Consider the following 26164-nt stretch of genomic DNA (forward strand, 5'->3'; position numbering starts at 1 on the left):
AATGCCGACATAAGATGTTAAGCATTCACACTCATCACTTAGTGAATTGATCTTACCAGTAGGCTAAAGCACAACAGTTTAAAAAATGCATTATACACACTGTATAATTGTGAATGCTTAAACAGTACTGGATCTTACATACAATAACCAAACTACTGGCTTGGTCACTGACTTTAATATAACCAAGCCCAAACAACTTTAAGCAAGTGTTGGACAAGACACTTTGCTTCTTGTCTCAACAAAGCCTCAATAGTGAAGTTATGCCGTGGGCACCTTTATAATGCATGTATGAGAGATAACGTTCCAAGCAAAGACACACCAAACCAATAGACCTACTAGTACATCAGATACTTCTGTGCGTTTTATTTGGACTTCCCAGTTTGACATCTTATCATAGTTTGACTAAAACAAACAAAAAAAGACTTCATCTGTTACCTCGGAAGAGTACAATCATGTCTCAATTCACAGGGTGAGCAGTTGGGGGGGGGCATGGCATACAAATTATTTTTCATACTCACACACGGGGGCTATTACATCCCCTCGGGATTTCATTAATGTTCACTCATTTGAAATCAAAGAAAATTATGTACACAGATGAAGGTCAAATTTCAATCCGATTCTTTTACATTCCTGTGATAAGACAGTGATGCCAACACCCCCTTCTCAGAGAGAGATGGAAGGGACGGGGGAAAGAGCGCTCAGAGATAGAAGAGAAAAAGCAACTTAAGGCCATCATAAAGGAGAGAATATGTATGTAGAATTACTGAGATACTGAAATGTGTCCAGATGTGACAAGCTGTCAGCAATAACGTACAAAATCCGTCACTCATAGCAACCTCCGGCCTCCAATTCAGTTCCTCCATCTCCACCTCTCTCATCTCTGTCTACCACTCTTCCATTCAGGACATTGTCCCCCACTCCTCTCATCTCTTCACTGGAAGAGTAGGCAGAGGAGAGGGTGAGGAGGGGTGTGGGGGTTGGTGAGTCCCAACGGTATGTTTAGTATCGGTAATATGGACTCCTCGACCGGGAACGGGACCTCCTGGAAACCCGAGAAAAGAGTGAGTGAGTCTCAGGTGACACAGTGCTTTTTAAAAATTTAACCAAAATTTTCATATTTCTGTCGAGCACACATGGTCTAAGTGCAGCACTGCTGTAGAGTATTGAGACTGACAGTGTTAAGCCTCATCTGTTTCTGATGTACTGAGACTCCGGGTTCAGTTTGTCCCCACTCCCCAATACCACAGCCAGCCTGGCAGGCCACACACTCCCCAGGGAGGACTAGGGACGAGGGGGCCTAACATTAGCACTGACAGCCTTCTGTGAGAGTATGCATGTTTTTGATTGGGAGTTTGAATGTGGGTGCGTGTGAGGGAGAGAGAACACATTTGAATAGGAGTGTGTGAAAGGGAGAGAGAGAGAAAGGAACAAAGAGAGTATGTCTGTCCTGTGAGTCACAGATAGAACACTGGAGATCATGAGCGTTACAGAAAGGGAAAATATATTCATCTGCTCAACATTGTGTTAAATCACACTAAACTGTATATGGACTTCAGTGATCTTACACTTCCCCATCGCAGGGCGAGAAAGAGTTGTGACAGAACGCAGAGGGACAGTACGATGTGCTACTGAGATAAATGTGCGTGAGAGGCAACATCCTTCCTCAAGAGGAGAGACTCTTGTGGTTTTTCACATACCTTCTGGATGAGCTGTGGTCGCGACCTGAGGGACAGACAAGAGGACAGACATCGGTGAAGGAATGACCCCCAACACAACAGCCCGCCAGAAAGTTCAATAACAACACTGTCACAATTAGTACTGAGCCACTGTGCCATAGTGAAAAAAACATTTTGGGGCGTATTTTCTTACCTTTTAACGCTGCGCTGTTGGGAAATGGCTCGTAAGTGAGCATTTCACAGTAAGGTCTACTGTTGGCCTGTTGTATTCGGCGCATGTGACAAATCAAATTTGATTTGACTTGACTACTAGTACTGAGCCACTATCACAGGCTTATGGGCTGCGTCCCGATTCGACACCCTTTTCCCCCAAAGTGTGCAATTGAACACTTCCCGTCATGGATTTAACAATGATATAACAGTAAGGGGTGACTCACTGAACTCACCATATTTAGATGGGGAGGGCGAGTGGCTTTGTCGTCCGTACTGTCTCTCCCACTCGTCCCGCTCTTTCTCCCGACGCTCACGCTCCCTGGAACACACACACCACCGTTTAACCAGAGTCATACGGCACCACAATGCAGCATATCACACACACACACACACACACACACACACACACACACACACACACACACACACACACACACACACACACACACACACACACACACACACACACACACTCTTACTTCATGCGGATCTTGCGTGCCATGGCTCTGAGCTCTCCCTCGCGCTCCTGTAAAGTCAACAGCCATGAGGGCCAATGGCAGACGACAACATATATATATCAAAGGACTGTCTTAGGGGTAAACTGTCTGTTTCAAGAAACTTCACACATCATGCTATAATTGGGGGGGGGGGGGGGGGGCTGGCTGGCAGTTCACAAACACAATTCCACACGCACCGCTCGCTTATTTTCCTGCTGAGTGACTTTCGCCTGGGCTGCTTTCTTATCCGCCTTGGCTGAGGGAGAAACAGAAGAGCAGGGGAAGGATGAATACGTACATACAAACACAGCATCAAGGAGTTGTAACTGACCAAACAGAGTCCAGTCTTATCTACTCACACTGCCTGTTGAGGGCCTTCTGCATGCGTATCTTCAGCTTCTCCTGCGGGGTCATCTTGGGCTGTAAGAGACAGGCGCGCATCAGCACACACACTCGCAGGGCAGGAGCGCAGGGTGTGTGTGTGTGTGTGTGTGTGAAATTAAGGGGACACGGTTGGTCAGGTGGGTGTATAGAGTCGTAAATAACGTGAGCCGTTTGTCATCTCCTGTCCTGTTTTCTGCTGGACTGGTAGATCCGGCTACGTGCGGCGAGGAGGCCCGAACTCCGTGACCCGCAGCTGTTGTACCCAGTAGCAGGACAGGATCACATTACATGGAACTGGACTCTTAAGTATTACATGCCTTATGCATTTCCATGTATATAACATGTCAATGTTGCGAGGACAGCTAAGGGTAAGAGAGTTGGGGGGGGGAACAGAACAGTCTGGCAAATGTTGGCCACAAGTAGCGCCAGCAGCCCTCCCCTCCCCTGCACATTCCCTGCTTACACTCCCTGGCCAGGTAGGAATTCAGCTCGTGGATAGACAAGCACACATTACAGGCCAAAATGCCTACAGAATTAATTTACCCTGCCCTCTAACGCTCGCTTTCGATTCAGCAACCCGGATGTATTCCAGTGTGTGCTGTTAAGCCCTGGGTGGAGAGGCGTGGTGGTGTATATCTCCTGCCTGCTCAGACAAGCCCAGCCCCCCCCACCGCTCTGCTGTCCACGTCAGCTGCGTGCACCTGAGAGCTCCGACCTCACTACATAGCAGGGGTGTGCTTAACAGCCTTAAATGACCTCCTCTCCTGAGTCGCCTTCACTTAGGCTGATCTGAAACATAGGCGATTTGAAATAAATATAGAGTATGCCTACCAGTACGTTGCCTTCACTTATCTAGTTCTTTTACCGTCAGCACAGATGAAAGAATGGAGACGAGGAGAGGAAGCCACTTGAGACTATTGGAACGCACCCAGACTCTAGACTACTCTCTCCCCCCTTTACTCTTATATGGCTTCCTTTACTACTACTTTGCTTTGACTTACCCAGTCCTTTCAGATCAGTGGTGATGGAAGAGAGGAGACAAGGAAAGGAGACAAGGAAAAGAAGCCATTTAAGAGCCTCTGACAATGACATATCAGTGCTTTCCCTCAGTCTTAGGGCACTAGCTTTACAACGGGTTGTCGACCTGTAGAGTGAAACGTCTCATTGCGATTTAGGGGGGGGGCACACCTCTGCTCACACACACATAACACACTCTCTCTCTCTCTCTCGCTCTCTCTTTCTCTTGTCTGACCGCAACACCCTCCATAGCGCAGTAAGAGCCGCAGAATACAGCAACATCCATAAAACAGACAGATACATAAGTGACAGAAAGGGTGCTAGGAACACAAGTCCATTCAGGGATAAGGAGGGGAAAGAAGTGTCAGATAAAGTCTCTGTCATACTCCACTCTGCGATGTAGGTTCTGCCCTTTCGAGGTAGGCTAACCCTGCAACCACACTCTAAACTGAGTAGAGAAGGGTTTAACTCTACACTGCATTCAGGGGGAGGTAAGTTCACCAGTTACAATGGAAGCTCCACAGAGAGAGGCAGTCAAGACATTTCATATGATTTCCATTCTCTGTGTGCACAGTGGCATTCAAGGGGGGGGGGGGTCCCCAGCCTGATGGACAACCAGCTCAGCCTGTCAGGGGTGAGGGAGGCGTAGACTTTAGCAACAAACCCAGCTAGATCAAATTCTTACTGACTTTGGCAGCTCCTGTCTCTTTACCACCCGGAGTATCAGGCCTGGAGGGAGAGAAAGAAAGAGAGAGGAGAGGGAGAGACAGAGAGAGAAAGGGGGAAAAAAAGAGAGAGGGAGAAAAGTAGGGCTGAAAATGTCACCATTTCTCATCAAGATCCTACTGTAGGACAGACTAGGGAAAATATTAGCTACCCATTTGCTGTGTGTGCATGTACATATTTGTGAGTCTGTGTGTGCATGTACATATTTGTGAGTCTGTGTGTGCATGTACATATTTGTGAGTCTGTGTGTGCATGTACATATTTGTGAGTCTGTGTGTGCATGTACATATTTGTGAGTCTGTGTGTGCATGTACATATTTGTGAGTCTGTGTGTGTGTGCATGTACATATTTGTGAGTCTGTGTGTGCATGTACATATTTGTGAGTCTGTGTGTGCATGTACATATTTGTGAGTCTGTGTGTGCATGTACATATTTGTGAGTCTGTGTGTGCATGTACATATTTGTGAGTCTGTGTGTGCATGTACATATTTGTGAGTCTGTGTGTGCATGTACATATTTGTGAGTCTGTGTGTGCATGTACATATTTGTGAGTCTGTGTGTGCATGTACATATTTGTGAGTCTGTGTGTGCATGTACATATTTGTGAGTCTGTGTGTGCATGTACATATTTGTGAGTCTGTGTGTGCATGTACATATTTGTGAGTCTGTGTGTGCATGTACATATTTGTGAGTCTGTGTGTGCATGTACATATTTGTGAGTCTGTGTGTGCATGTACATATTTGTGAGTCTGTGTGTGCATGTACATATTTGTGAGTCTGTGTGTGCATGTACATATTTGTGAGTCTGTGTGTGCATGTACATATTTGTGAGTCTGTGTGTGTGTGTTTTAGAGGTCTTCACGGATCTACCAGTACCCGATTACCAGAGACCCAATCCGGGACCTGAGCGGGTCCGGATCCAGAATACTAAATATCACGGGTCTGGGTCGGATCTGATTGTCACTGGTATCAGGTACGTGTAATTTTAACGGACTTGTCTGGCAGGACCCGTACAGATCTGAACGCAACTGCTGCAGTAGAGAGAGAAGGTGTAGAATTTATGTTCCTTTTCACGAGAGTGGCACATACGGCTTGTCGTTGGCCAATCATAAGACATCAAAGCGGCAATAGGCTACAGTCATATAGCCTCCGTGTGGGGCAAAAGTGAGGCGATATCTAATCAATGAAAGATGGAATTAAAACGATGGAATTAAAAGTTAAAGGAGACGGGTCGGCTACAACGACCAAGAGCCAACAGGTAGGCTGCTACTTAATCTGAATGGAGTTGCTGCTATTTGTAACTGTGCAGGACGAGAAAGCGCACTCGGCCTCAATTAGTCTAGGAAGCTAGCTAGCTTAACTAGCGTATCCCTGTTTGATGCAGTCAAGACAGGTACGACGTAAAGGAAGCATTGCACTGTTAGTCTACACCTGTTGTTTACAAAGCATGTGACAAATAACATTTGATTTGTAATCATATTGAATGATGAATAATCTAGCTATGGCAGAGTACCTTGTGATAAACTGTAGACCACACTATCTACCAAGAGAGTTCTCATCTATATTATTCGTAGCCGTCTATTTACCACCACAGACCGATGCTGGCACTAAGACCGCACTCAATGAACTGTATAAGGCCACACGCAAACAAGAAAATGCTCATCCAGAAGCGGCGCTCCTAGTGGCCGGAGACTTTAATGCAGGCAAACAAATCAGTTTTACCTCATTTTTACTAGCATGTCACATGTGCAACCAGAGGAGAATTTAAAAAATAAAAATAAAACTCTGTACCACCTTTACTCCACACACAGACGCACACAAAGCAAAAACTAAAGCAGGAAGTACCAGTGACTCGCTCAATACGGAAGTGGTCAGAGGACACGGATGCCACAGCACTGTTGTGCTAGCACAGACTGGAATATGTTCTGGGGATTCATCCAATGGCATTGAGGAATAAACCACCTCAGTCATCGGCTTCATCAATAAGTGCATCGACGATGTCGTCCCCAAAGTGACCGTACGTACATATCCCAACCAGAAGCAATGGATTACAGGCAACATCCGCATCGAGCTAAAAGCTAGAGCTGCCACTTTCAAGGAGCGGGGCATTAATCCGGATTCCTGTAAGAAATCCCGCTATGCCTTCAGACGAACCATCAAACAAGCAAAGAGTCAATACAGGATTAAGATTGAATCCTACTACACCAGCTCCGACACTCGTTGGATGTGGCAGGGCTTGAAAACTTATGGACTAAAGGGAAACCCATACGCGAGCTGCCCAGTGACGCAAGGCTACCAGACAAGCTAAATTCCTTTTACGCTCCCTACGAGGAAAGCAACACTGAAGCATGCACGAGAGTACCAGCTGTTCTGGATGACTGTGACAACACTCTCGGTAGCCGATGTGAACAAAACCTTTAAACAGGTCAACATTCACAAAGCCGGCGGGGCCAGACGGATCAGGACGTGTAGTCAAAACATGCGCGGACCAACTGGCAAGTGTCTTCACTGACATTTTCAACCTCTCCCTGACTGAGTCTGTAATACCTACATGTTTCAAGCAGACCATCATAGTCCCTGTGCCCAAGGAAGTAATGGTAACCTGCCTAAATGATTACCACCCTGTAGCACTCAAGGCATTGGCCATGAAGTGCATTGAAAGGCGTGTCATGGCTCACATCAACCTCCCGGGTACCCTAGACCCAGTCCAATTCACATACCGCCCCAACAGATCCACAGATGAAGCAGTCTCAATCGCACTCCACACTGCCCTTTCCCACCTGGACAAAAGGAACACCTATATGAGAATGCTGTTCATTGACCCCTTCTAGAGCGGCACCCCTCTCTTGCATTATCAGCTTCGGCTAATAAAGTAGCTTAAATATGTACTTTTCTGCTGCTTCCCTCACTCGGATCCGACCAGGTCTATATGGAATGGGTCTAGTTGGTCTCGGGTCTGTTCGGAACGGGTATTTCTATTTGAAATTGTATTTCTGCATATCGGGTCCGGGTGGGAAAGCCGCAGGTCTATTTTGGAATGGGTTCAACTTTTTGAACCCGTGAAAGACCTCTAGTGTGTTGATGCGTGAATGTCTGAGAGCGTACAGGTGTCAGTGGACTCACTTTCTCAGCTTGTCACAGAGAGCAGTGGCAGAGGGCGGGCCTCCTCTGTGTGAGGGGGAGGGGGAGCAGCTGGGCTGGGGGGACTGGGAGGGGCTAGGGCTGCTGCTGACCCCCCTCCGATGCCCTCCTGAAGTCCGCCTACCCCCCCCGGGCCTGGCACGGTCCCCCTGCCGAGAGTTAGAGCTGGACCTGGAAGGAGAACAGTAGGATGTGATCAGCATAACATCGAACAGCCCACCAGTTTATTTTAGTGTACAAAAAAAGATGATGATTTAAACTCATGATTTACTGAGTTTAGAAAAGTCTTATGGTTGTCTTGAGCTGCCTTACCGTGTGCGTCTGCGTGCTGCGAAGCGACGACCCACGTCCCTGTCTCTGTCCCGTTCTCGCTCCCTGTCCCGGTCATTTGAGCGTGACTGTGTCCGGTCGTATCTCCTCCGTGACCCCCCTCCTCCGTTGGCTCCTCTGCCCCGGGACCGTGAGTCGGAGCGCCGCCTCGACCGGGAATGTCGTCCATCCCTCCCTCCTCCGTGGCGTCTGTCGCGGCGTGAGTGAGAGGAGGAACGAGAGGAGGAGCGATGAGTGGAAGAGTGGGAGGAAGAGGAGGAAGGGCTGGAGGAAGAGCGGCGTCTGCTGAACAGAGAGACACACAGATGTGTTTAGCGATGACCCACGGGCTGCTCTAATCCTGTCTGCTTTGACTCAGTTTGTATTTCTGTTTTGATCTACTTCATTTCTTGTTAGGCTGCTAGTAATACTACAGTACCGTACATTGTTTTTGGGCATATCATCATCATCATGTAACCACACACAGGTAGAGCTCAGGACTTTCTGCTACTTTGTGAACCATACCGAACAGACAGATGGCGTACATGCCATATACATGTTACCTTACCTCATGGTGCCTTTAAGAGAGTGGTACTAAGGTGTATAGGGCAGCTTTAAATGTTAAGAGCTACAGTACCAGTTAAAGGTTGGACTGGTACCAGTTAAAGTACCAGTTAAAGGCTTTTTCTTTAGTTGTACTATTTTCTACATTGTAGAATAATAGTGAAGACATCAACATTATGAACACATGGAATCATGTGGTAAAAAAAAAAATGTTTTTGGTTAAGTGTTAAAATTAAACAAATTAAAATATATTTTATATTTGAGACTCTTCAAAGTAGCCACCCTTTGCCTTGATGACCGCGTTGTCCACTCTTGACAATCTCAACCAGCTACATGAGGAATGCTTTTCCAAAAGTCTTGGACTTCCCACATATGGGTTGAGGTCAGGTGATTGTGGAGGCCAGGTCATCTGATGCAGCACTCCATCACTTTCCTTCTTGGTCAAATAGCCCTTACAGAGCCTGGAGGTGTGTTGGGTTATTGTCCTGTTGAAATACAAATGATAGTCCCACCAAGCACAAACTAGATGGGATGGCGTATCACTGCAGAATGCTGTGGTAGCCATCCTGGTTATGTGTGGCTTGAATTCTAAATATATCACAGACAGTATCACCAGCAAAGCACCATCACACCTCCTCCATGCTTCACGGTGGGAACCACACATGTGGAGATCATCCGTTTACCTACTCTGCATCTCACAAAGACACCGCGGTTAAAACCAGAAACCTCAAATTTAGACTCATCAGACCAAAAGGACACATTTCCACCGGTCTAATGTTCATTGCTCGTGTTTCTTGGACCAAGCAAGTGTCTTCTTATTGGTGTCCTTTAGTAGTGGTTTCTTCGCAGAAATTCGACCATGGAAGCCTGACTCACGCAGTCTCCTCTGAACAGTTGATGTTGACATGTCTGTTACTTGAATGCTTTGAAGCATTTATTTGGTCTGCAATTTCTGAGGCTGGTACCTCTAATGAACTTATCCTCTGCAACAGAGGTTACCCTGGGACTTCCTTTCCTGTGGCGGTCCTCACGAGAGCCAGTTTCATCATAACGCTTGATGGTTTTTGCGACTGCACCTGGAGAAACTTTCAAAGTTCTTGAAATGTTCCGCATTGACTTACCTTCATGACTTAAAGTAAGGATGGACTGTCATTTCTCTTTGCTTATTTGAGCTGTTCTTGCCATAATATGGCATGAAGAATAGAAAATATATTTTGATTTATTAAACACTTTTTTGGTTACTACATGATTCAATGCATGTCATTTCAGTTTTGATGTCTTCACTATCATTCTGCAACGTAGAAGAGAAAAAAAATATGTAATGATTAGGTGTGTCTAAACCTTTGACTGGTACTGTATGTGATCTCATTGATTTACCATAACACAGAATAACATGCAGAATTTGCTGTTTGGGACGCACAAACTAACACGCATCTCTAAAATGTCACACTACTTGAATTGTAAGCTATTCAAGTCAAACAAACTAACCTAAATCTGAGCTCCACTTCACCTACCAAATCTCTTTAGCCCAAATCTCTACAGCTGTAGTCACTGAACAGCAACATGACTGACAGGAGTAAACAACCAATGGAAAGCAGAAGGGGAAAGCTACCGACCGGGAGCCCCTGCTATGACCTGCGGGGTGTTGCAGCAAGTTGGCGGGAGTGTGGCCGGAGTGGACAGGGGGTGGAGCTTGGGTTGCCGCGGCAGCCTCCTCGTCACTGCCTCCAAAGCTGGTGATGAATGTGATCTTCTCTGGGCCTGGGGAACGGGAGCGGGACCGTGACTCCGAACTGGACTCCGACTGGGGCCTGAGGGGGAGAGGAAGGAGGTCAAATCAAATAGTGGTGCTTATATTTGTCCTGCTTCACACATGTACAATCATGTAAACTGTACAAGTGTGTGGTGTAAAATGGAAACACCCTGAGACACCTTCAGAGATTGGGGTCAAGGCCAGGGATCAGCCATTATTGGCAGCGACCCTGGAGCAATTAGGGGTAAAGGAAAATTCCACTCAAAAACGATATTTTGGTATTTGTTTAATTAGTCCACTGGTGTGACAGCAATCAAGTTAACATATAGAACTTTTAAAAATACAGAAAGTTTCGTAGTATGATGCACTTCGCATCAAGGGCAGATTTCTACCTAGTCGGCTCAGGTATTCGAACTAGCTCTAACCGCTAAGCTACCTGTCACGCTGCCAGAGGGGAGAATCATCAGTGCCATCTCTACTGATGAGAAGTTGACCTCAGCCTCACGAACAAGCAGTTCATCATGAGTTGTTAGCACTGATCAAAAGGATGACTGTGCCATTACTCTCCTTGTCAAAATATAGTATTAGATGGACGTTTAAAAAGTGAAAAACTTAGAAAGTAAAACGGTTGGCCTCCCACTCACCGTTTGTAGGGATCGTAGGTTGGGCTGTCTCTCCTGGCATAGCTGGAGATCATAAACAGAGAAAGGGTTTAAAGAGGTGTGATAGTGTGTCTCGCACCATGTGTGTGCTACAGATTGGTAGTGGATGAGGTGAGTTACCTCGTATGGTATACATTGTTATTTTTTCTAAAATCAGGGTTGGGGTTCAATTCCATTTCATTCTAGTAAATTCACAAAGCAAACCAATTTTCATATTTTTTATTTAACTACGCAAGTCATTTAAGAACAAATTCTTATTTACAATGACGGCCTACCCCGGCCCTAACCCAGACGACGCTGGACCCCAAACCCTGGTATCAACTGCTGTTTACCTGGGTGGGCTGATCTGTCTGCCCTTCAGTCTCTTCTCTCTGAACTCCCTCCTCTGTCTGCGAGAGCGACGGCCCTGAGGGTCACACACAAACACCCTCAGTGACATGATCAGGGGAAAGCATAGGCCTACCAACAATCATTGACACGACAGCAACACACCGGACACACACACACGGATTCTTTCTTACCGAGTACATGGCCTTCTCTGCCTCCAGAGCCTTGGCGTGTTTAATGGCCTCCACCTCATCCTTGTCTTTCCTCAGCATCCTGTCAAACAGTCGGCCAGTTAACATAGTGTGTTTAACAGCAAGAATTTGACCGTTTTAACCTTCGCTAAAAAGACGCAGTGAAAGCAACTGGTCATTTAATAGAAACATAGCCATTTCCATTGACTCCAGCGATAATGCAATGTCAACACATACAATTTTTTGCAAAACACAATGGAAGCAGGCAGACTGACCTGACAAAATCTCCCTCTGCCATTCCATATGGGTTGGCCATCTTGTTCAGATCCAACTCCTGCTCCGTGTTGAGCTCGTCAACGTCCACCTCCACGTCTGAAAACACGCACACGACAGTGGTATGAGAAAATAATACATAATCACATTCCACATACATTACCATTTACTGGGCTTTTAAAATTTTATTTGACCTTTATTTAACCAGGTAAGCTAGTTGAGAACAAGTTCTCATTTACAACTGCGACCTGGCAAACACGGGCTTATTCATCATTGCAGTCAACATGCTGCATTATGGGTAAATTGTGACTGAACTACAAATAATAATTTATTACATTTTTTGATGCAAGGCCATTTGTAGATCAGTCCGTCGGCAGCAGGCTGCAAAGTCGAATAAGCCCCATGTCCATCCAACCCGACAACTCATACTTGCTTGAGTGAGAAGGTATTGGGACTCACCAATGTCTGGGATGCCCTCGTCCTCCTCCGATTCGCTGTTCTCAGAGTCATCCTCCTCCCCTTTCTCTTCCTCCTCCCCAGGCTCCGTAACAGTGCTGTCCTCGTACGTGTAGCCAATGGTAGCCTTCTCTTTAGCAAGCCTAAACAAAAGGGGGGCTTATTAATAATCAACACAAACAATCTGTAAATTAGTGCATACTTCTAGAAACCATATAGAATGTGAAAAGATGGGATAGGACTAACTTTTTCTTCTCATCCTCATTTGGCCTCTGCAGGCCACCATAGAGCTCGTCCATTTGGATCTGGTACAAACACTGCTCCTCAGAGACTGCAGAGGGACAGCGGGAGGTTAGAGAACACAGAAAAACAACATACCCACTGGGAGGGAGGCACAAGAGACATGGCATTACCAACACTGGCGGATACTCACTGCTGGCAAAGTCGTTCTGCACTAGGCCCCTGTAACGCTCATAGTTGCACTTCCTCTCCTCCGACTCCTGTTCTGGGGTGCTGCAACCCAAACGCAACACTTCAATATGTTTAGCGAAAAACAGTGGTCCCACGAAAAACATTTGACCTTTCATATCACATTTCATCAAACCACAACAAATCAACCTGTGTGTGTAATAATACATATCAGTGAACACGCCATACTAGTGGCGTAATAAGCTAGGAAGTTTGAAGGCGAGAGCTCAGTCACACTTACGCTGTGCTGAGGAGCGGAGGGGTGTAGGTGAGTATGAAGTCCAGGTGTGCCCTCACGTCAAACCTGTCAATCATGTTGTTGGCGTCTCCCTGCCAGGGCATCCTGCAGCAACAGAGAACATAACATACCGATTAGTGTTCTCAGGTGGTGCGACGGTGTGCAGAAAGTACGTTTGTGTGTTATGTCATGCGTTTGCGTACGTAAAAGCAAGACATGGTGGCGCGTGTGCATATGCATGTCATGTGTTGTTGTATGCATGTTTCTCTTCTCACATGTTGATGGGGCTTTCTGCGGCGAGCGCCACGGCCGAGTCCAGATGGATCTTATAGGCCCGGCCGTGAACCTGAAGGAACTGAGCCGGGTCCTTTTTCTGTAGAGGAGAGGAAAGGGTGAAAGGCAGAACACCAGAGCATGGGGAATCTTCATTCAGTAATCACCAACCCTGGTCCTGGAGAGCTACAGGGCGCAAAAGGCTTTCGTTCCAGCCCAGCACTAAAACACCAGATGATATGAAGTTGTGCAGATCTTGATGATTGGTGTAACGGGCTATGCACAAGAAAAGCAAAGCAGCGCGCTGGGGCGACTTACGATCTTCTCGTAGTACTCTCGCCGGCGCTCGCCGCGGCGTTTGTAGTCCACCATCATGCCGCGCAGCTTGCGCTCATGTTTGCGGGCCTCCTGCCACATGACGGCTCCGCTGGGTGTGGGGGCGCGGCGGGGCACGGTGGCTGTGAGGAGACAGGACAGAACCAATACCATATTACACTGAACTAAAATATAATAATGCAACATCCAACAATAAAGAGACTTAACTAACAATACCGGAGTTACAGTTCATATAAGGAAACCAGTCCATTGAAATAAATTCATTAGGCCCTAATCTATGAATTTCACATGACTGGGAATACTGATATGCATCTGTTCGTCACAGATACCTTTAAAAAAATGTTAAAGGTAGGGGCGTGGATCAGAAAACAAGTCAGTATCTGGTGTGACCATCATTTTCCTCATGCAGCATGACACATCGCCTTCGCATAGTTGATCAGGGTGTTGATTGTGGCCTGTGGAATGTTGTCCCACTCCTCTTCATTGGCTGTGCAAAGTTGTTGGATATTGTCAGGAACTGGAACATGCTGTCGTACTGTCGATACAGAGCATCCAAGCGTGCTCAATGGGTGACATGTCTGGTGAGTAGGCAGGCCATTGAAGAACTGGGACATTTTCAGCTTCCAGGAATTGTGTACAGATCCTTGCGACATGGGGCCGTGCATTATCATGCTGAAACACGAGGTAGATTAATGGCATGACAATGGGTCTCAGGATCTCGTCACGGTATCTCTGTGGATTCAAATTGACATTGATAAAATACAATTGTGTTCGTTGTCCGTAGCTTATGCCTGCCTATACCATAACCCCACCATGGGACCAGTGTTCACAAAGTTGACATCAAACCGCTAGCGTGTTTGGTCCCCTCCTGTACTCCCTGTTAACCCATGACTGCACGGCCGTGCACAACTCCAACACAATCATTAAGTTTGATCACCGATGACGATAAGCTTATAGGGAGGTCAGTGACCTGGCAGTGTGGTGCCAGGACAACAACCTTTCCCTCAACATAAAGGAGCTGATCGTGTACTACAGGAAATGGAGGACCGAGCAAGTCTCCATCCACATCGACAGGGCTGTAGTGGAGTGGGTCGAGAGCTCCTCGGTGTCCACATCACTAAGAACTTAACATTCCACTTGAAAAAAGGTAAAGAAAGAGGATTTACACCCACCAGCTCCAATTTTTCTGAAATTGTTTCTGTAGTTAGAAACATAAGATTAGCATTCCTGAAACATTATTTTGTTGAAATATATTTTGATCTGCGAAATTAAGTTAATTGATAACACTCAAATTGGATCTTTTAATTTATAGGATTCATATAATCTTCAATAAATATAGTACACCACATCTGATTTGGACTATAATTCTTCCTAACAATGTGTAAAACATGAGGAATTGAATAAATTGTCAACAGCCAGCCACAGACCACCCACACCAATCCCACCCCAGCAACCAGTATACAGTATCAATTCTCTATGTCTGACAAGTCAAATTTTATTGGTCATATACACATGGTTAGCAGATGTTATTGTGAGTGTAGTGAAGTGCTTATGCTTTTAGATCCGACAGTGCAGCAGTATCTAATAGGTAATATCTAACAATTCCACAACAAAACCTAATAGACACAATCTAGTAAAGGAATACGATGAGAATATAAGTAAGTAGAAGAATATAAGTATAAAATATATGGATGAGCAGTGACAGAGCAGCTAAGATGCAATAGATAGTAAAGAATAGATAGAAGGATATAGTATACAGTGAGGCAAAAAAAGTATTTAGTCAGCCACCAATTGTGCAAGTTCTCCCACTTAAAAAGATGAGGCCTGTAATTTTCATCATAGGTACACTTCAACTATGACAGACAAAATTTGAAAAAAATATATCCAGAAAATCACATTGTAGGATTTTTTATTAATTTATTTGCAAAATATGGTTGAAAATAGGTATTTGGTCACCTACAAACAAGCAAGATTTCTGGCTCTCACAGACCTGTAACTTCTTCTTTAAGAGGCTCCTCTCCACTCCTTACCTGTATTAATGGCACCTGTTTGAACTTGTTATCAGTATAAAAGACACCTGTCCGCAACCTCAAACAGTCACACTCCAAACTCCACTATGGCCAAGACCAAAGAGCTGTCAAAGGACAACAAAATTGTAGACCTGCACCAGGCTGTCGGAATCTGCAATAGGTAAGCAGCTTGGTTTGAAGAAATCAACTGTGGGAGCAATTATTAGGAAATGGAAGACATACAAGACCACTGATAATCTCCCTCGATCTGGGGCTCCACGCAAGATCTTACCCCGTGGGGTCAAAATGATCACAAGAACGGTGAGCAAAAATCCCAGAACCATATGGGGGGACCTAGTGAATGACCTGCAGAGAGCTAGGACCAAAGTAACAAAGCCTACCATCAGTAACACACTACGCCGCCAGGGACTCAAATCCTGCAGTGCCAGACGTGTCCCCCTGCTTAAGCCAGTACATGTCCAGGCCCGTCTGAAGTTTGCTAGAGAGCATTTGGATGATCCAGAAGAAGATTGGGAGAATGTCATATGGTCAGATGAAACCAAAATATAACTTTTTGTTAAAAACTCAACTCGTCGTGTTTGGAGGACAAAGAATGCTGAGTTGCATCCAAAGAACACCATACCTACTGTGAAGCATGGGGGTGGAAACATCATGCTTTGGGGCTGTTTTTCTGCAAAGGGACCAGGACGACTGATCCGTGTAAAGGAAAGAATGAATGGGGCCATGTATCGTGAGATTTTGAGTGAAAACCTCCTTCCATCAGCAAGGGCATTGAAGATGAAACGTGGCTGGGTCCTTCAGCATGACAATGATCCCAAACACACCGCCCGGGCAACGAAGGAATGGCTTCGTAAGAAGCATTTCAAGGTCCTGGAGTGGCCTAGCCAGTCTCCAGATCTCAACCCCATAGGAAATCTTTGGAGGGAGTTGGAAGTCCGTGTTGCCCAGCAACAGCCCCAAAACATCACTGCTCTAGAGATCTTTGTGGGCTATACTCGGCCTTGTCTCAGGATGGTAAGTTGGTGGTTGAAGATTTCCCTCTAGTGGTGTGGGGGCTGTGCTTTGGCAAAGTGGGTGGGGTTATATCCTTCCTGTTTGGCCCTGTCCGGGGGTGTCCTCGGATGGGGCCACAGTGTCTCCTGACCCCTCCTGTCTCAGCCTCCAGTATTTATGCTGCAGTAGTTTATGTGTCGGGGGGCTAGGGTCAGTTTGTTTATCTGGAGTACTTCTCCTGTCCTATTCGGTGTCCTGTGTAAATCTAAGTGTGCGTTCTCTAATTCTCTCCTTCTCTCTTTCTTTCTCTCTCTCGGAGGACCTGAGCCCTAGAACCATGCCCCAGGACTACCTGACATGATGACTCCTTGCTGTCCCCAGTCCACCTGGCCATGCTGCTGCTCCAGTTTCAACTGGCCTGGGCCCTAGGACCATGTCCCAGGACTACCTGACATGAGGACTCCTTGCTGTCCCCAGTCCACCTGGCCATGCTCCTGCTCCAGTTTCAACTGTTCTGCCTTACTATTATTCAACCATGCTGGTCATTTATGAACATTTGAACATCTTGGCCACGTTCTGTTATAATCTCCACCTGGCACAGCCAGAAGAGGACTGGCCACCCCACATATGCTCTCTCTAATTCTCTCTTTCTTTCTCTCTCTCGGAGGACCTGAGCCCTAGGACCGTGCCCCAGGACTACCTGACATGATGGCTCCTTGCTGTCCCCAGTCCATCTGACTGTGCTGCTGCTCCAGTTTCAACTGTTCTGCCTTATTATTATTTGACCATGCTGGTCATTTATGAACATTTGAACATCTTGGTCATGTTCTGTTATAATCTCTACCCGGCACAGCCAGAAGAGGACTGGCCACCCCACATAGCCCGGTTCCTCTCTAGGTTTCTTCCTAGGTTTTGGCCTTTCTAGGGAGTTTTTCCTAGCCACCGTGCTTTTACACCTGCATTGTTTGCTGTTTGGGGTTTTAGGCTGGGTTTCTGTACAGCACTTTGAGATATCAGCTGATGTACGAAGGGCTATATAAATAAATTTGATTTGATTTGATTTGATCTGCATGGAGGAATGGGCCAAAATACCAGCAACAGTGTGTGAAAACCTTGTGAAGACTTACAGAAAACGTTTGAACTCTGTCATTGCCAACAAAGGGTATATAACAAAGTATTGAGATAAACTTTTGTTATTGACCAAATACTTATTTTCCACCATAATTTGCAAATAAATTCATAAAAAATCCTACAATGTGATTTTCTGGATTTTTTTCTCCAATTTTGTCAGCTTCTCTGTCCCAGCTTTGATGCACCTGTACTGACCTTGGCAGGGTGAACAGGTAGTGGCTCGGGTGGTTATTGTCCTTGATAATCTTTTTTTTAACTTCCTGTGACATCGGGTGTTGTAGGCGTCCTGGAAGGGAGGTAGTTTGTAGAGGTCGACCGATTATGATTTCTCAAAGCCGATACCGATTATTGGGGGCCCATAAAAGGCGGTACCGATTAAATTGGCCGATTTTTTATTTATTTATAATAATGACAATTACAACAATACTGAATTAACACTTATTTTAATTTAATATAATACAACAATAAAATCAATTTAGCCTAAAGTAAATACTGAAACATGTTCAAGCTGGTTTAAGTAATGCAAAAACAAAGTGTTGGAGAAGAAAGTAAAAGTGCAATATGTTCCAGGTAACTGCTCAAAAAATAAAGGGAACACTTAAAAAACACAATGTAACAGGTGGAAATTATAGGCAATTAGCAAGACACCCCCAATAAAGGAGTGGTTCTACAGGTGATAACCACAGACCACTTCTCAGTTCCTATGCTTCCTGGCTGATGTTTTGGTCACTTTTGAATGCTGGCGGTGCTTTCACTCTAGTGGTAGCATGAGACTGAGTCTACAACCCACGCAAGTGGCTCAGGTAGTGGAGCTCATCCAGGATGGCACATCAATGCGAGATGTGGCAAGAAGGTTTGCTGTGTCTGTCAGCGTAGTGTCCAGAGCATGGAGGCGCTACCAGGAGACAGGCCAGTACATCAGGAGATGTGGAGGAGACCGTAGGAGGGCAACAACCTGGCAGCAGGACCACTACCTCCACCTTTGTGCAAGGAGGAGCACTGCCAGAGCCCTGCAAAATGACCTCCAGCAAGCCACAAATGTGCATGTGTCTGCTCAAACGGTCAGAAACAGACTCCATGAGGGTGGGATGAGGGTCCGACGTCCACAGGTGGGGGTTATGCTTACAGCCCAACACTGTGAAGGACGTTCGGCATTTGCCAGAGAACACAAAGATTGGCACATTTGCCACTGGCACCCTGTGCTCTTCACAGATGAAAGCAGGTTCACACTGAGTACATGTGACAGACGTGACAGTCTGGAGACGCCGTGGAGAACGTTCTGCTGCCTGCAACATCCTCCAGCATGACCGGTTTGGCAGTGGGTCAGTCATGGTGTGGCATTTCTTTGAGGGGCCGCACAGCCCTCCATGTGCCCGCCAGAGGTAGCTTGACTGCCATTAGGTACCGAGATGAGATCCTCAGACCCCTTGTGAGACCATATGCTGGTGCGGTTGGCCCTGGGTTCCTCCTAATGCAAGACAATGCTAGACCTCATGTGGCTGGAGTGTGTCAGCAGTTCCTGCAAGAGGAAGGCATTGATGCTATGGACTGGCCCACCCGTTCATCCGACCTGATTCCAATTGAGCACATCTGGGACATCATGTCCCGCTCCATCCACCAACGCCACGTTGCACCGCAGACTGTCCAGGAGTAGGCGGATGCTTTAGTCCAGGTCTGAGAGATGATCCCTCAGGAGACCATCCGCCACCTCATCAGGAGCATGCCCAGGCGTTTTAGGGAGGTCATACAGGCACGTGGAGGCCACACACACTACTGAGCCTCATTTTGACTTGTTTTAAGGACATTACATCAAAGTTGGATCAGCCTGTAGTGTGGTTTGACTCCAAATCCAGACATCCATGGGTTGATAAATTTGATTTCCATTGATCATTTGTGTGATTTTGTTGTCAGCACATTCAACTATGTAAAGAAAAAAGTATTTAATAAAAATATTTCATTCATTCATCTAGGATGTGTTATTTTAGTGTTCCCTTTATTATTTTGAGCAGTGTATGTGCCATGTAAGAAAGCTAACGTTTCAGTTCCTTGCGCAGAACATGAGAACATATGAAAGCTGGTGGTTCCTTTTAACATGAGTCTTCAATATTCCCAGGTAAGAAGTTTTAGGTTGTAGTTATTATAGGAATTATAGGACTATTTCTCTCTATACCATTTGTATTTCATTAACCTTTGACTATTGGATGTTCTTATAGGCACTTTAGTGTTGCCAGTGTAACAGTATAGCTTCTGTCCCTCTCCTCGCTCCTCCCTGGGCTCGAACCAGCAATACAACGACAATTAACAGGCAGCCTCCTCGTGGAGTGCAACGAGAGAAGGCAGGTCGTTATTGCGTTGGACTAGTTAACTGTAAGGTTGCAAGATTGGATTCCCCGAGCTGACAAGGTTAAAATCTGTCGTTCTGCCCCTGAACAAGGCAGTTAACCCACTGTTCCTAGGCCGTCTTTGAAAATAAAAATAAAACTGACTTCCCTAGTTAAATAAAGATTAAATAAAGATGTAGTAAAAAAATTAAAAAATAATTTAAAAAAATACTGCGCCCATAATACCGATTTCCGATTCGGCCATTCCGATTAATCGGTCGACCTCTAGTAGTATGCCCCTGGTGATGCGTTGTGCAGACAGCACCACCCACTGGAGAGCCTTGCGGTTGAGGGCGGTGCAGTTACCGTACCAGGCGGTGATACAGCCCAACAAGATGCTCTCAATCGTGCACATGTAAAAGTTGGTGAGGGTTTGTCACCGCCTGGTCACTTTTTTCAGCCTCCTGAGTTGAAGAGGGGCGCTGTTGCGCCTTCACCACACTGAGTGCGTGGACCATTTCAGTTAGTCTGTAATGTGTATGCCAAGAAACTTCAAACTTCGCACCTTCTCCACTGCTATCCCGTCAATGTGGATAGGGGTGTGCTCCCTTTTCTGTTTCCTGAAGTCCACGATCATCTCTTGTTTTGCTGACATTGAGTGATAGGTTGTTTTCCTGACACCACACTCCGAGTGCCCTCACCTCCTCACTATTGGCAGTCTCATCGTTGTTGGTAATCAAGCTTACCACTATTGTGTCGTCTGCAAATTTGATGATTGAATTGGAGGTGTGCATGGCCACGCAGTCATGGGGGAACAGGGAGTACAGGAGGGGGCTGAGCACACACCCTTGTGGGGCCCCAGTGTTGAGGACCAGTGAAGTGGAGATGTTGCTTCCTACCGTCACTACCTGGGGAGGCCCATCAGGAAGTCCAGGACCCAATTGCACAGAGCAGGGTTGAGACCCAGGGTCTCAAGCTTAATGATGAGTTTGGAGGGTACTATGGTGTTGAATGCTGCGCTGAAGTCAATGAACAGCATTCTTACATAGGTATTCCTCTTGTCCAGATGGGATAGGGCGGTGTGCAGTGTGAGGGCGATTGCAACGTCTGTGGACCTATTGGGGTAGTAAGCAAATTGAAGTGGGTCTAGGGTGACAGGTAGGGTGGAGGTGATATGATTCTTAACTAGCCTCCCAAGGCACTTCATGATGACAGAAGTGAGTGCTACGGGGCGATAGTCATTTAGTTCAGTTACCTTAGCTTTCTAAGAAACAGAAACAATGGAGGCCATCTTGAAGCATGTGGGGACAGCAGACTGGGATAGAGAGAGATTGAAGTTTCCCGTAAATACACCAGCCAGCTGATCTGTGCATGCTTTGAGGACGCAGCTAGGGATGCCGTCTGGGCCAGCAGCCTTGTGAGGGTTAACACGTTTAAATGTTTTACTCACATCGGCCATGGAGAAGGAGAGCCCACAGTCTTTGGTAGCGGGCCTAGTCGGTGGCACTGTATTGTCATCAAAGCGCACAAAGAAGTTGTTTATTTGTCTGGAAGCAAGGCGTCGTTGTCCGCGATGGGGCAGGATTTCTTTTTGTAATCCGTGATTGTCTGTAGACCCTGCCACATTACATCTCATGTTTGAGCCGCTGAATTGCGACTCCACTTTGTCTCTATACTGACACTTTGCTTGTTTGATTGACTTACGGAGGGAAAACTACACTGTTTGTATTCGGCCATATTTCCAGTCGCCTTGCCATGATTAAATGTGGTGGTACGTGCTTTCAGTTGTGCGCGAATGCTGCAATCAATCCACGGTTTCTGGTTTGGGAAGGTTTTAGTAGTCACAGTGGGTACAACATATCCTATACACTTCCTTATAAACTCACTCACTGAGACAGCGTATACGTCAATGTTATTATCCGAGGCTACCCGGAACATATCCCAGTCCATCGAAGCAATCTTGAAGCGTGGCATCCGATTGGTCAGACCAGCATTGGATAGACCTAAGCACGGACGCTTCCAGTTTGAATTTCTGCCTATAGGAGGGGAGCAACAAAATGGAGTCATGGTCAGATTTGCCAAAAGGAGGGCGGGGGAGGGCCTTGTATGCATCTCGGAAGTTAGAGTTGCAATGTTTGAGCGTGTTACTTGCTCATGAACAGCAATCGATATGCAGATATAATTTAGGTAGACTTGTTCTCAAATTAGCTTTTTAAATGCAGCCTGAGGATATATGGTTTCCAGTTTGCAAAGAATCCAGTGAAGTTCCTCGACGGCCGTCTTGGTATCCGCTTGCGGCGGGATATACACGGCTGTGACGATAACCGAGAAGAGTTCTCTTGGGAGATAATACGGTCGGCATTTGATTGTGAAGAATTCTAGGTCAGGTGAACAGAAGGACTTGAGTTCTTGTATGTTGTTACAATTACACCATGAGTTGTTTATCATGAAACATACATCCCCGCCCTTCTTACCGGAGAGATATTTATTCCTGTTGGCGTGATGCACTGAAAATCCCGTTGGCTGTATGGACTCCGACAGCATGTCCCCAGCTAGCCATTCTTCCGTGAAACAGAATATGTTACAATCCCGGATATCTCTTTGGAAAGCAACTCTTACCCTGATTTCGTTGACTTTGTTAACTAGGGACTAGACATTAGCAAGTAGTATACTCGGCAGCAGTGGGTTGTGTGCGCGCATCCGAAGCCTCACTAGAAGACTGCTCCGGCACCCTTTCCTCTGGCAGTGTTGTTTTTTTGAGTCAGCCTCTGGAATCAGTTCAAATGCCCTGGGAGGTGCAGACATAGGATCCACTTTGGAAAAGTCGAATTCCTGGTTGTGCTGGTAAGTTGACGTCTCGCTGATATCCAATAGTTCTTCCCAGTTGTATGTAATAACACTTAAGGTTTTCTGGGCTAAAAATGTAAGAAATAATACATTAAACAAAATACTGCACAGTTTCCTAAGGACTAGAAGCGAAGCTGCCATCTCTATCGGCGCCATCTTGAATATGTAGCATGGAGCTGCTGCTTGAAGTATTGCTTCTTCATACTATGTAATATATTCCCTGTGAATCTGTTGATGCTTTTTTACCCCGTTTGGAGAAATGGGGTAAAAAGATAGTCTTTCGTCCATTTAGTTTCAATGGAATTATCACATATTAGTAATAATTTAATCGAAAGAGATATGACTGCAATTCAATGGTTTATAATTGTATTATTTTATTAAGGTTGTCACAACATTTTAGTCACTAGCCCATTTCTCAATTAAAGTTCTGGGCTTGTAGGAAAAGTCCTCATAGGAGAATTGCACCAAACAGATAGCCCTCTCAGAGAGCTGCCATTTGTTGGTCTATTCAAGGAGAGTTGGGTTGAAGCATTAGGTTGCTAAGAAAATTACAAACGGAATTGCTTTGTCAGGGGACTGTAGAAGGAACAGCGGCATCTAGTGGGCAAAACATGGTACTTTCACACTAATTTATGCTATATAATACAAGTGACTTTAATGGCTAATTTCTCTAAACAGGGAAAACGTCACCAGATTCACAGGAAATAGGCTACATCACAAAAGATTAAGAAGCAATACTCCAAGCTGCAGCGCCATACTACTTGTCAAACATAGAGAGCTGATCCTGCATACTGGTTGTTGGGGTGGGATTGTTGTGGGGTCCGTGGGTGGCTTTTGACCATTTTATTGGATTCCTCGTGTCTTACTCAATGGTAGGAAGGAGTTTGATCTTAAATCGGATGTTGGGTACTACATTTGTTGAATATTGTGTGAATACTATTAATTAAAAAGGAACAATTTGGGTGCAATCAATTAGCTTAATTTCTCAGAGATCAAATTAGATTTACAACCAATGAGAATTTCAGCAATACTAATCTTATGTTTCTAACAACAGAAAACATTTCCGAAAAATTTGAGATGGTGAGTGTCATGGTTTGCTGAAATGACATGGTATGACCCATGGTCCACACACACCAACAGTAGTAAAGAAGGCACGACAATGCCTGTTCCCCCTCAGGAGGCTGAAAAGATCTGGCATGAGATCCTCAAAGTTTTACAGCTGCACCATTGAGAGCATCTAGACTGCCTGCATCCCTGCTTGGTACAGCAACTGCTTGGCATCTGACTGCAAGGCACTACAGAGGGTAGTATATACGGCCCAGTACATCACTGGGGCCGAGCTCCCTACCATTCAGGACCTCTATACCACGCGGTGTCAAAGGAAGGCCCTGAAAGTGGTCAATGACTCCAGCTACCCAAGTAAGACAGACGTTTATCTCTACTACTACACAGCAAGCAGTAACGATGCACGAAGTCTGGAATCATTAGGACACTGAACAGCTTACCAAAATAGTTAACCTAACAGCTACCCGTACTCTCGGCATTGACTCATCACATACGCTGCTGTTACTGCTTATCACCTATTATGTTGCCTAGTCACTATACCCCCAACTATATTTGCATATCTACCTCAATTACCTCGTAACCTTGCAAATCGACTCGGTACTTGTACCCCGTTTAGCAAAGTTATCGTTACTTATTGTGCATTTCCTCGTGTTACTATTTTTCCCGTAAGTAAGCATTTCACTGTTAGTCTACACCTATTGTTTACGTGACATGTGACAAATACACATTTATTTTGATTTGAGACCTGCCCCTACAACCCACTGTAGCACAACCAAAACATGAACACCGTTTTCATCACTAAACGGACAAGTGTAGCACGCTAGCTAACGTTAACCTAGCTATCCTAGTAGAGCGAGAAGTACGGCTACATTTGTTTTGCAGACTTAAAACACAGTGTCTGCAGAAAATGCGTTTTAGCTTCTTGAATTTGCTAGCTACTAAGCGCAATGACTGCTGTCCCAATAACGTGAGCTAGCTAGCCGCTTAGCTCTTCCTTAGCTAATTAGTCATTAAGCTAACTAGCAATGATGGCCTCCATGTGTGGTTGGGAATAATGCACTCGAAAGATTGTGTATAAATACAGTACATGCCATCATGAATTGAGTTGATATATTTGTCACATATTAGGATACCTGTTTTTGTAGACCTCCAACACACACTTGAAATTGTTTCTCCAAATTGTTCGGCTGAGCGATGGCAGCCGATATCATCCCGTCACACCTCCTTCAGACCGGAAGTCCACTCTGAGTTTGCGGGATGTTGTCAAAATTGTGTGTTGTTTATTTTTCTTCTTCTTTGGTATTATGGCGGTCCGCAAACAGATGTTATAGGTGCATGCCGCCATCTACTGTGTTGGCTGTGCATCAGCCTGCTTTTCTGTAGTATAAATTCATTACACTTTGTGAAAAAATTGCCCTACCAGCTAACCCTGCACCCATTTAAACCGCAACACTATTCCACACTTTGGCCCTGTCTGATCCTACTCCAGGCCAGCAGCCTGGGAGGATGGGACACTATTGTTCAAAACATCTTTACCAATTTTCCTGCAGTAAAATCTCACACACCCAAGTACTTCTCCTCAGCTGCCATCAAAATCAAATCAAATTTTATTGATCACATACACATGGTTAGCAGATGTTATTCCGAGTGTGGCGAAATGCTTATGCTTCTAGATCCGACTTTGCAGCAGTATCTAACAGGTAATCTAACATCACAACATCTATCCTCTGGGATTTACGTTCCTTTCCTGGGGTACAATTGATGACCATGGCCTTGAATGCCAAAAAAACACTGAAGCACATGTTATTCCATATCACTCTCTATTGGCTTCGGGCTACTCACATGGATCCTCTTAGGATCCCTGACCCTGGACCCATCTTCCTCTACTACTCTCTTCACTGTCTCAGCATATGGCACCTTCTGCACTACTCTGATCCTGGCAACCTCAACCTGCCTTTCTCACACCAGACACCTCTGATCTCCAGCACCATGGGTACCTCTACAGATTACACTCACAACTTTTCCCACCGATACTACACATTCCTTTGTCTCATGTCCTTCTGCACACTTCTCACATCTAGGAATATCCCTCCTACACACTGCTGCCACCTGACCATAAGCTTGACATCTAAAACACTGTAACGGATTCGGGACAAAAGTGCTCACGGGATAACTGTCACATCCCAACTTTATCTGGTAAAGACTCGAAACTCAGTAGTACAGACAGTGTCTTCTTTGTTTCACCGAGCTCTCTATGAGTGTAACTGACAGT

The 26164-nt window shown here is 45.6% G+C and overlaps 1 protein-coding gene across 4 annotated transcripts; it reads right to left on the reverse strand.

Moving 5' to 3' along the window:
• Window positions 1–329: 329 nt before the first annotated feature.
• On the reverse strand, window positions 330–25147 carry LOC123993093 (CLK4-associating serine/arginine rich protein). Of its 4 annotated transcripts, none has more exons than XM_046294876.1 (21): window positions 25026–25147; window positions 13488–13627; window positions 13172–13269; window positions 12900–13001; window positions 12624–12703; window positions 12437–12521; window positions 12194–12333; window positions 11737–11833; window positions 11465–11543; window positions 11276–11349; window positions 10926–10967; window positions 10145–10339; window positions 7968–8174; window positions 7638–7826; window positions 4477–4516; window positions 2746–2806; window positions 2584–2642; window positions 2369–2415; window positions 2123–2208; window positions 1698–1722; window positions 330–1042 (listed from the first exon to the last, which is right to left on the reverse strand). In XM_046294876.1, the coding sequence occupies exons 2-21, from the start codon at window positions 13584–13586 to the stop codon at window positions 1000–1002; spliced, it is 1848 nt and encodes a 615-aa protein (XP_046150832.1). In that variant the 5' UTR covers window positions 13587–13627; window positions 25026–25147; the 3' UTR covers window positions 330–999. The 4 variants fall into 4 exon arrangements, 3 of the variants coding, with proteins under 3 accessions (XP_046150832.1, XP_046150831.1, XP_046150830.1); XM_046294875.1 differs by having other exon boundaries at window positions 7968–8267; XM_046294874.1 differs by having other exon boundaries at window positions 7968–8270.
• Window positions 25148–26164: the final 1017 nt, after the last annotated feature.

Source organism: Oncorhynchus gorbuscha, linkage group LG13, assembly GCF_021184085.1.
Source record: "Oncorhynchus gorbuscha isolate QuinsamMale2020 ecotype Even-year linkage group LG13, OgorEven_v1.0, whole genome shotgun sequence".
In the NCBI taxonomy this organism is placed as follows: Eukaryota; Metazoa; Chordata; class Actinopteri; order Salmoniformes; family Salmonidae; genus Oncorhynchus; species Oncorhynchus gorbuscha.

What these genes read in the sequence shown, in the direction of transcription:
- LOC123993093 (XM_046294874.1), bottom strand. Translation starts at nt 13,586, where the DNA reads ATGTGGCAGGAGGCCCGCAAACATGAGCGCAAGCTGCGCGGCATGATG. An exon ending in GCAGAAAGCCCCATCAACAT is followed by an intron (nt 13,002 to 13,171) that starts GTGAGAAGAGAA and finishes CTGTTGCTGCAG; the next exon opens with GATGCCCTGGCAGGGAGACG. An exon ending in AGACAGATCAGCCCACCCAG is followed by an intron (nt 10,968 to 11,275) that starts GTAAACAGCAGT and finishes TATGATCTCCAG; the next exon opens with CTATGCCAGGAGAGACAGCC.